The following is an 11,389-nucleotide window of genomic DNA, read 5'->3' on the forward strand; positions in this document are numbered from 1 at the left end:
CAGGCTGGATTCAGCTCTCAGCAGTTTGCCAATCTCTAGGCAAGAAAGTTTCTAGTAATAATAATAAGAAATTTAAAGTGAATAAAGACACAAGTACAAATTTTGGAAGGCAAAGCAAATAGCAGTTTACCTGAAAGAGATAACTGAGTTTTAGTAGGCTGCAACAATGTGACTGGGAGCTAAAAAAAGCTAAGGACACACAACAGGTTACTTGAACTCATCATGTGTCTGCCCGTCGTTAACTGGGTCATTTACAACTGATTATTTAAAGACTGTGTTGCTCATTACATATAATATACCATCACTGAAAAGCAAAAGTTGGGTTGCTGTGACCTTTAAAGAACACTTTAGGCTCAGTAAAAGCATTGCAGTTTCCCAACTATACTAGTAGAGTTCTTTTGCTCTTATTCAATTATGAACCACTCATTTTCCATTTTTGTTATGAGAGGTTATTAGTCTGAAGTTCACAAATTTGTTTTAATAGTCTAATATTTGTAATTCAATATAACTTCCTTTCTAATTTTTAAATTAGACTACCAAATCCATGACAGAAAAAAAAATTCAGAATTCCCACTGTAGGAATATGTAATGATGTACTAATTCAGTGATACAAAAAATTTTCTCATCCATTTGGTTTGTCACATGCATGCAAACTGTTTCTTCTGTGTAGGCATGAATCTTATTGAGGAAATTACTTTTTAGGAAATCCCCCTTGAATTTGGACTTTGACCCAGGCATGTTCAACGAGTGGTGAAAATCTTTCGAAAGCCTTATTTTGTTTTATGCCTCTAACGGGTTTTTTTTTTACTTTTATCAAAGCATGAAGAAAAAATTGGCCAAAATTTCCAGATTGAAGCTGATGATAAATTTTACAAAGAATTTGACAAGGCATTCTAAACCAAATCGAGAAATAAGTTACCATTTGGGGACTTCAATGAGAAAACCAGCATGGGAGATTATGGTAAAAATGTGTGGGTAAAAGACCCAAAATTAAGAAATGAAGGATAATTCCTTTCCTGACAGAGAGGTGATGGACTAACATTGATGCACATGGTTAATATGGGAATTTGTTTTGTCAGAGAATGCATATTTGTTATGAGGGTTTTTTTTTTAATGAGGGGAGAAACAAATTCATAATAATTTAGAAACTGGTCATTCAGCTTTTGTTTGAAGACATGACAAGAAAGCAACTTATGGGTAACAAATAACTACGATGAGTATATTCTAAGTTGAGTAAATGATATGCATCGACAATGATTTCACTGAACTATATACTCCAGATAAACCACATCAAGAGGAATAGCAGGTCCAGTTTGGGTAAACATTTAAGACGCAAAATTGATGAACAGACACAACAAAAAGAAAGGAACCAGGACAAAGATTACAAATCATGAAAAGTGAGAATTAGTTGAAGAAAATGGGGTGGGGAAAAAAAACATGGGAGGGTCAGTCTTCAAATATTTGGAGGGTTATCATCTAGATGAGGTACTGGACTTTTTGCCTTTGAGAGTAGAAATATGGGTCAATTGATAGAAGTTACAGAATATAGAATTATACAATCTCAAGAATAGAAGGTATCACAGAATCCATCTATTCTAATTCAAACCTGAAAAAAAGAATTCTTCAATATACACAATAAACGATCATCCATTTTTTGCTAGCTCTCCAGTGTGAGAGAATCCACTACAGCTTAAATCAACCTATTCCTATTTTGGAGAGCTTTCCCTTAATCCAAGCCTAAATAATCTCTTTATATCCTTTACCCAATGTTTCTAGTTCTGGTCTCTAAAATCAAGTAGATTTAAATTTTAAGTCCCCTACCCTTCAAATACTTGAACAAGGCAATCCCACCTCTTCCAGTCCTCTAAGCCTACTCAGTTCCTAAAAATAAGCCTCATTATGACCCTGGCTACTTTCCTAAATGTTTTTCCTGAAATAAATACCTAGAATGGAATACAATAACCCAGGTGTAGTATGACCAGTCAGAGAATAAGAGGACAAACATCTCCCTAGTCTTAAAGACTACATTCCCTCAGTGAACTCTAAATTAAATTTTTAGTTAACATATCATCATGCTGTTGGCTCAGTAAACCTGTAATCAGTTTCTGAATTTAGACAGAGTGCTTAATATACCTATATTTCAATATAATTTCATTTCCTGTGTAGTCCTATATACACTTTATACATTAAAAAAATTCTAAATAGTGTAGGATTCAAACTGCCAAAAGAAATCACTATACAAAAAAGGTTAAGAATCCTGGTTTTAGATAAACTATTAACCATACTTCTACCTTGTACTTGTGAAGATTCTTTTCCCAGCCAGAATGTAAGACTATGTTTACTTCTATATTTGGTCAAATATACTAGCAAGTCAAAATCTTCTTAAACATTCAATCTCTAGTGACCATGATAAAAATGTCATTTATGGCTTTATTCAAACCAGAGATTAAAAATGTTAAACAAAAAAAAAAAATCATACAGAGCTTTGGAGTGGTCCTTTGTAAATCTCTTTCCAAGCTGAAACTGAATCATTAGGGGCAGCTAGGTGGAACGGTGAATAGAGCACTGGTTCTGGAGTCAGGAGGGCCTGAGTTCAAATGTGATTGCAGTTATTAATAAATTACCTAGCTGTGTGACTTGGGCAAGTCACTTCCCCTCAAAATAAATAAATAAATAAAAAATTTTAAAAAGTGAAACATTGACTGCTCTTAAAAGTTATACCATTCATCTAATTTAGAACCATCCAATTATTACAGAATTATGTAATTCACATCTCTCCATATATGTAATAAGAACAGTATGAGAGATTCCTAATTCTTATACTTAATGACCATAGGCAAGTCACTTGACTTTTCTGAATTTCAGTTTCCATCTATGTAACATGATGATAATGTCCAAATACCAATCCCCTCATCCTCAGTCTTGTTGTAAGATTCAAATGAACTGTATTGTAAAACAATTTTCCAACTTTAATACTTGCAAATAATTTTTTTTATAAAGGCTCATAAGCTTCAATTTTTTAATAAAAAAAATATCCATGGATAAAATTCCTTACAATAAAATTCCCAATTGATTATGGATCTATTTTTCAAAGTTAAAGTTAAGGACTGAAAAACAAAAATAAGAATGAGGTTTAAAATTCAGTGTCTAGTCAATGAAAGTTATATTACAGCTGAAGGAGAAATGGTCAAATGCCCTCACTTACAGATTAAAACTCTGAAGGTAGTGAGTTAAAAGTCCAATTCAAAACCCACCTCCATAAAACTGTTTACAGTTCTACTTAATCCACAATGTTCTCTCCCTATTCCCATCTCATATAATAGCATGTAGATGTATTCCCCTAACATGGCACTTAGAGGTTTATTTATATTACTTACATGATCCTTCTGCCCTCCCCCAACACAGAATAAACTCAACAAAGGAAAAATGGTTATCATATTTCTTTGGAACCTAACTACATAACAGTGTCTTGTCTTATTGGTGTTTTAATAAATGGTGACAAATTACAAATTATTTTGATTACTGGATTATTTCCACATAGTGTCCAATAATAGGAATGAGCCATGTAAAGCTAAGAAAATATTTGAAATGCAGCATAAATTTCCCTGGATTTACTATATGATTTGGAGAGACAGCGTTATGGTGGCCAGAACACTAAGCTTAAGCTGAGACAAGAGAATGGATTCTGGCACCTACTCAAGTTCCCTGATTGTATATTCCTGACTCCAAATACAGCTTTCTATCCATCACACCATCTTCCTGGAATTTCCCCATCTTGAATGTATATTTACAAAGCTAACAAAGTAACAATAGCATTTTGTTGATTATTGGCTAAAGAGTAGTGATGAAAAAAGATTAACAACCACTCATTTAAAATTACCTCATCCTCCAAGCCAGAGGAAGCAGTTAAAGTATGTGTGTAGCCTTAAAGACAGTAGAAATTATATAATACTGATTTAATGTGAATGCAATGAGTTTCAGGATATTATGATGCAAAGTTTTATAGTCCATAAATTCCGATGAGTTATTATTTATTTAAATTAAATAAATTTGCAGCACAGTTATAAATGGTTAGTTAACCTCATATTTTGTACAACCATACTTATTAAAAATACTTTGAGGACTAACATTGAAATTCTTTTTTGACATGATTACTTCTTATTCCATTCTTCTTTCTCTTTCCTTTCACGTATAACCTCCTTCAAATATGGTTGAAGGTATAATTTGTCCTAAAAAAAAATAAAGGGCAAGATATGTACAATTACTTTTTTGAGCTCCAAATTAAAATATTTTGAATTTAAAAACTCAGAAATACCAGATTTTCACCAAAGAATTTTTTTCAAGAATAGTTTTGCCAATTTATGGTAATGAATTTGATACTGAAGAGTCTGCTAAAGGCTGCTTGCCCTGAAATTCCAATTTTTGGAGGTCAGATTGACTTAGTCTCATTATAGCACATTAAAGTAGTTAAAACCCTCAGGAAGAATTCACCTCTAGTTAAATGAATCACAGGGAGACAATTTGACTCAGGACTGAGTCCCCCTGTCCCGCCCCGGCCCCCCCCGCCCCGTAACAATTCCTAATAGTCAGAATTCTGTTTTATGAATGACTTATACCTCTTCATATTTTGTCCACTGGTTTTTAGGCAAGATCTGTTGCCTCATGGTCAGGTCCAAAGCTCTCTTGATACGAAACATTCGATCATTATACAGATTCTCTGGTAGCCTCCTTATGGCCTCTTTAACATCTTCATCTTCATAAAGTGTGTCATCCCGCATTAACCCTATTAGAAGGAAAAATAGATGAAAGCTGAACTGAATATTTTTAAACAACAAAAACAGATACAATTTTCTAAAAATCAAGAAAATAGCTTAGAACTAACATTATGATTTACTATATAAACAGTCAAGCAATAAAATCCATTGATGTTTTAGTAACTATGGCTGTACTAAAAATATGCACAAAGCAAGTATTCAGTAAATAACTGATAAACTAAAGTGAAATTTAAGTCAGAATATGTTATACACAAATGGTTGGTAAATCTAAAACCAACAAATTACTATTTAAAACTACTGTCATAAAATTCCATGAAATTTTACTAAATGTAGTTTTTCATCCCAGTATTATCTTCTACAATGATCTTGCTACATACAATTCCTTATCAAACTTAGACTCTGAAAGACTACATCAACAGAGTGAAAGTTCTGCAAATTCTACTAAGTTAGAAAGGTTTTCTGAACAGTTTCAGGGACCATTCTCCATTAAGGACTAGGATGGTGAGTAAAGAGATCATGAATAATTTGGTCAATCATAGCAACCCATCAAAAAGAGAAAAATTTTAGATGGTCCTTAGTCCATTTTGATAGTGGCAGAAATAGTTTAGACAGTTATCGATAATTACCAAGTAAGAGTGGCATTTTTTTTGATGATCTGTGAACACAAATTTAACTGTTCATAATCTAAATGTGAAATTTTAATCCAATGACTATGATTCTGAATGTAAATTTTAATACAATCACTGATTCCTAGTTATTCTACTGCTTAAAATATGTTAACAATTCTCTATAAATGAAACCAGAAGGATTGAAAATTATAGCTAAAGGGAAGAATGGCTCATTGCATCTTCTTGAAGATGGAATTTGACTGTGTTCAAAGGCAACAAAAAAAATCATTTCATGTTATACAATCATCCCATAATCTGTACTGTTTATGAAAAAATGAGAAGGAACTACAGGGTCAACTGCTATACAGAAGATTGGAGAGTTAGCTAAATCCTTGATTCTCAAAATTAAAGAGGATTCAGAGAACACTGAAAAATATGTTGAGAAATTAAATTTGGGCCTAAGAAATGAAAAATGTCAAAGATAGAATTTTTCAATGTATCAATTAATTACAAAAATAAAAGGGTTAAATATTTTTGGATTACATAGAAGTCTCATAATTGAATATCATGAGTATATTTTTTCCAAGTAGAGCTAGAAAGTGTTGCACATTATAGACACTAAACAACATTAAAAAAACCATTTAAATTGACCTTAACTGAGGCAGGAAATTCTCAGTTGCCCATCCAGGAGTCATGTCAAAATTTGTTTTTTGTTGTTGTTTTGGGGGTTCTTTTGAAAGGCAATGGGATCAAGTAACTTGCCAAGCTCACATAATTAAGTAATTAAGTGCCTGAGGCTAGATTTGAACTCAGTTCCTCCTGATTCCAGGGCCGGAGCTCTCACTATGCCACCCAGTAGCCCCTAGAATTAGTTTTACAAAATGACTAGTTAGAATAAAGATCAAATTCAAATTCAAATTAGAAGGATACAAAGGCACTATTTTCAATTATAACTTCAACCCAATCTTTTTAAATAAATGGTTGGCAGAAAAATGAAATATAAAGGTAAAAACACATGCTGATTATCACCATATCTAGAATATGACATAGGAAGTATAACAAATAGTTCAGTTGATGAACTAGCACAGGATGAGAAGCCTACGGATGGACTATAATCAGAATTATTTAACTAAGTACCAATATACTGTTGTTATCATAGACATATCAAGGTAATTTTGTTTTTAAGAGATATATGATTTAAAAGAAGATAGCAAGTCACTTAATTTCAACATACTAGACAACTATCTTTGACTCTAAGTTGAAGGCACCAATTTGCATTGTTGAAAGAAACTGTCTCATCTACAAGTTCAGGGACCAATGATATCACAGGCCTAGCCATATTATAATTTGAAAGTAAGAATGTACCTCAGATTAATTTGCATGCAATAATCACACTTAAACATTTACATTTGAAGTTTGTGCTTAATCAAATAAATAGTGTACTGTCATTTTTTGGTACTTAGAATTTTCTCAGAGCCAACAACATTACATAGAAAATTATGGAGACTATGTATAGTCTCTGTCAATAGCAATTTCCCAAATTTCTTAACAATGAATCATTGTAAAAAGACACAAGCTGTTAAAAAAAAGAGACCAATTTTTTAAGTACAATGATAAAGATACCCACCAAGTTTGTTGAATCCTGCAGCATTGTAATACCATTTTCGAAGACCCTGGAGCCATTGGCTTGATGCTACAGCTGAAAGTATCATAATGTTAACTAATGTTATTCATCATGAACACACAAGTTTGATAAACAAATATTTTACATTACTCTTTCTGTGTATTTGAAAGTTAGTCAATTTACTTCTCAGCTCTCTAGAGGAAAACTCTGTAAGAGTTATTTACAAAGGTGCTACTCTGCATCTATGGGTTCCCTATATTAGAACAACTCCTATTCAAATCCCTAAACTATGCTGAATCTTCAATGTTCTATCTGAAAAGATTTTAAGTGGTAAAATGATCAAGTTTAGAATAAAAGTATCTTAAAGTTAAACAAGAAAATGCATAGCCTGCTTTCAGACACTTACTAATAACATTATCCTGGGTAGTAAGTCTTAAGTTTTCTGGGTTGTAGTAGCACCAACCCCAATTGTTGCAAATGTTAAAGTATTCTATAGAGATGAGGAAAATGAGGCCTCAATAGATTTAAAGTGATTTGTCTGGGGCCACAAGTCCAGCTCTATCTACCTCTCCATCTAGTTAGTTCAGGCAAACTATTATTATTATTCTTGATTTAAACTGGATGAATACTGGCAGTTTTTAATGTATAAATATCCACTACTAACAAGCAGACCATAGAGATAAAAATAGCCACTGTAGCAGTTAGTCAAGAGTAGTTGTACCCATGACTAAAAAGCTGGGGTGAGGGGGGGGGGAGATGGAGCTGACTACAGATGTTTAAACCATCCTGATGGTTTCTCTAAGAGTCAAGTGGCTAAACTATTTTTCATTATTATGACTGAGAGAGGGACAGGCACATAGGGAAATAATCCTGATGTTAAAAAAAAGTCAAAGAAACATTGATAACGTTTCTGCAATCACATCATAGTTAAAGAAATCATTGGATGTAACTGCTCACTCAAAACAAACAAACCACTGGAATATTTTAAGGGTGACTTAGAAACCCTGGGTCCTGAGTGAATAATTCTCAGAAAGGTCCTGCTTATTTAAGTGGAAAATATTTTTTTTTCTTGAAAATATTTTTTTCTGTCAAAACTAAATGTTTTTTCCATCATTTTATTATACATAAAATCAGATTTAGAGCAGAATGTTTAGAGACTCTTGGATCCAACTCCCTTCATTTTACATATAAGGAAACTGAGGCACAGAGTGGTTGGATTTAACTTGCCCAAGAACACAGTTAAGAAACATCTAAGGCAAAATTTTTAACACAAGTATTCCTGACTGCAAGGAAAGCATATAATTCCCACAAATTGCTCTAATCAGATTCACTTTGGTTTAAAGCATTCTTTAAAGAAAATTCTATTACCTCTGAGGTTGCTACTATCAATCATATGTACATTTCAATAAAATTAATTTTCTTTAATAAGTTGGGATTTGTTCCTGAGGAAAGAATTTTGGAAGAATACATGGAGCTAGAAGCATATTGAAAAATACCCAAGTTAGGCATCACCATGGGGGCTTTAGAGGAGATTTGAGTTTTCTCCCCAAATATCCATTGTTCCTAGGAGGAGACTTGGTATAGAAAGAGGTTTAACAAAATACAAAGATCAAAAAGTCAGTAAGAAAGAAGAAATTCTATTCCAATACAAATATAGCTCTTTAGTCATGGGTTAAGGGTTGGACCAGGACCCTAACCATATCCTCATAATGGGAAATTGTGTTTTGTGTTTTAAACAACCAACATTCAAAAACTAATAAATATTTCAATTGAACAGAGAACTGTTTTCCCTTAGAAAACTGAAAACTATCTTTACTTTCAGGGTCCATGATGATGTGTTTTGTGTCCTTCATGCTTGAAGAAGACCAAAAACATCAGGGAAGTGATGCCAAGCAAGCATAGGAACTGGATTTGAGTGAGGAGGTGCTGTGCTAAGCCATCAGCTTCACTTTATCCTCCAGAGTTATCTGGATCTAGTGGCCAGATCTGAATCAGATTGGAGATTTATCTGGATTCATGGCTTGCTTGAGGTCAAACAGCTACTAAGTATCAAGTGTTCTGAGGCTGGATGAGGCCAGTGCTCTATCCATTGCTCCTCCTAGCTGCCTTCAGGGACTGTACACTGTAACGGGAAGAAATACAGTGTACTCGAAAAGATTTTCTAAAAATTCCAGCTATAAATATGGGTTAAAAAAGCTCCAAAAAACTAACTTTTGTCACTTAATCACTGGACATTTGGAATAGAGGAAATCTCCTTGACTTGAAAAACCAGAAGATGAGAGCTCCAGCTCTAAAATTACTACCCACGTACCTTGGGCAAGTCTATAAAGGAGATTGGAACAGATGTCCAAAGTCCACCTCAGTTCTAACACTGAAGTTATTATAAATGTTACAGTAGGACAACCTCCACTATTCAAAATTTTAAAGGACCAGGAAGACAGTTTAGCTTAAAATCTTTGAAAGAATTTTAATGCCCTGATACACCAAATGTGCAATTACAAATTAGCCATCCACTGATTAAAACTGGAATATATTTGAAAGCAATAAATCTCCAGTTCTCTCGAAATATTCCACAATTGAAACAAGCTCCTTATTTAGGTATTTTTAAACATTCAACTGAATCAAAATGTAATAATTTAATCATCATCTAATTGTCCAAATGATGGAACAAGCATCTGTACTATATCAGATTGTGATGGGCCTTGTTTCCCCTAATCTTTTTTATCCTGTCAAAAAAGATTATCCCTGAATGGTTTTAGGACTTTTGACTACAAATTCTTGTTTCCACTTGGGCAAAGAAAAAATGCTCCTCTGATCTAATAGGGGTGAAGAGTGTGTGTGTGTGGGGGGGGTGCCTATATTAGATGGGGCTCAAATGTACCCAAATTAGCTTTTTTTTAGTTTTTTTCCAAGGCAATGGGGTTAAGCGACTTGCCCAAGGCCACACAGCTAGCTAATTATTAAGTGTGTCTGAAGCCAGATTTGAACTCAGGTACTCCTGCCTCCAGGAGTGGTGCTTTATCCACTGCGCCACCTAGCCACCCCTCCAGCTCTCTTTTCAAGCGGATTTACAGGGCTGAAGTAAACTGCAACACCATTTGTGCCAGAGTCTAATCTGAAGTTCTGCCTCGCATTATAATTTCAAGATATCCAAAATAATGTTAGGGTTTTTCCTCACCAAAAGGGAGGAAAGACATGATTCCAGATAGAAATACTGTAAGAAAATAAAAGTAACTTTGGTCATTTAATCACAAGAGATTTGGAATAGTTAGGAAACGTCCTGGCCCTGGGGAGCCAGAAGGTCAGAGTTCTGGTTCTGATGCTGCTGCCCGTGTAACCTTGGGGAGTCCCTTTGTGGCTCTGGATTTCCATTTCCGGGTCCCATCTATGCATCTCTCTATTTCTCTCCGGGCGTGGACAGAGTCGCTTCGCCTAGCTATCTCTATTTGTCCTAAGAGATGTTTTTCTTTTAAATTGCTGTAAAGCAGAGGGGGAGGAAAACGAGTAAGTGCGCACTGATTAACACAAGGTGCCGCAGCCCAGGCCCGAGGTGGGAATGAGCTTCTCTCAGGAAAGCGGCTCAAGCTTCCCCTCGAGGCAAAGACCCACCCAAAGCGCTCCCCGGCCCGTCTGCTTGAGCGTCCCCCGCATTCCACGGAGGACGGCGCCCCGGGCCAGCGGCCCCCCGGGCCTCCACCGAGGCCCGGCTCCAGCCCCCGCCCACGGCCCGGGTCACCTTGGGGCCGCTCGGTCCCCCGCGAGCCTCGCGCCAGTCGCTTTCTCGAGCCCGGGGCCTCCCGCGTCCCGGCCGCCCGCTGCCCGGCTGGAGGCGCCGCGGGGAGGCTGGAGGCCCCCGGAGCCCGGCCCGCCCCGCCTCGATCCCGTTCGCCCCGATTCCTTACTCGGCACCCGCGTCGCCATCTTGAGCAGGAGAGACGGCCGCTCGGCCTGCCGGGTAAGCCGCGGAGGACGCTGGGAGTCACGTGGAAAGGGAGCCGGCGCCCCGCGGCGGGAGGCCAGGGGCGGGGTGAGAGCGAGGCTGCGGCCGTTGCTTCGCGCAGGCGCCCTCCGGCTAGCCCCGCCCCCCGGCGGTTGGCTCCTGCCTCCGAGGGACAGTCACAGGAGCATCTTTTCCTTTAAGGCTCCCCAAAATGCGGAGTAGCAGCTGGAAGACGCGTCATTGTTGCCGGTGCAGCCCAGTCGTGCCCGGCGAACTCTTCAGGGCCCTTTCTGGGGTTCCCTCGTCCCTCCCCGGCCCGTTTTGTCACGCCGCCGGTAAGTGAGGCTGGGCCCAGACCCCGCGGCCCGCTGGGTTCAGAGGCGCAGCGCCCACCGGCTCGGGCTCGGGGGGCGGCGGGGCATGAGCGGACCATGCCATCTGA

General features: G+C 37.0%; 1 protein-coding gene across 1 annotated transcript; it reads right to left on the bottom strand.

Moving 5' to 3' along the window:
* Window positions 1–1,099: 1,099 nt before the first annotated feature.
* UQCRB (ubiquinol-cytochrome c reductase binding protein) lies at window positions 1,100–11,015 on the bottom strand. Its single transcript, XM_074200343.1, has 4 exons — window positions 10,910–11,015; window positions 7,011–7,082; window positions 4,617–4,783; window positions 1,100–4,229 (listed from the first exon to the last, which is right to left on the bottom strand). Exons 1-4 carry the CDS (start codon window positions 10,926–10,928, stop codon window positions 4,152–4,154), a joined length of 336 nt encoding a protein of 111 aa, XP_074056444.1. The 5' UTR covers window positions 10,929–11,015; the 3' UTR covers window positions 1,100–4,151.
* Between the last annotated feature and the right edge of the window lie 374 nt (window positions 11,016–11,389).

The sequence above is a fragment of the Macrotis lagotis genome, chromosome X, assembly GCF_037893015.1.
Source record: "Macrotis lagotis isolate mMagLag1 chromosome X, bilby.v1.9.chrom.fasta, whole genome shotgun sequence".
Taxonomy (NCBI): domain Eukaryota; kingdom Metazoa; phylum Chordata; class Mammalia; order Peramelemorphia; family Peramelidae; genus Macrotis; species Macrotis lagotis.

Coding starts and splice junctions, on each gene's coding strand:
- UQCRB (XM_074200343.1), bottom strand. Junction 4,784..7,010: donor TGCAGGATTCAACAAACTTG/GTGGGTATCTTT, acceptor TCCTTCTAATAG/GGTTAATGCGGGATGACACA. Junction 4,230..4,616: donor AGTGGACAAAATATGAAGAG/GTATAAGTCATT, acceptor ATTTTTTTTTAG/GACAAATTATACCTTCAACC.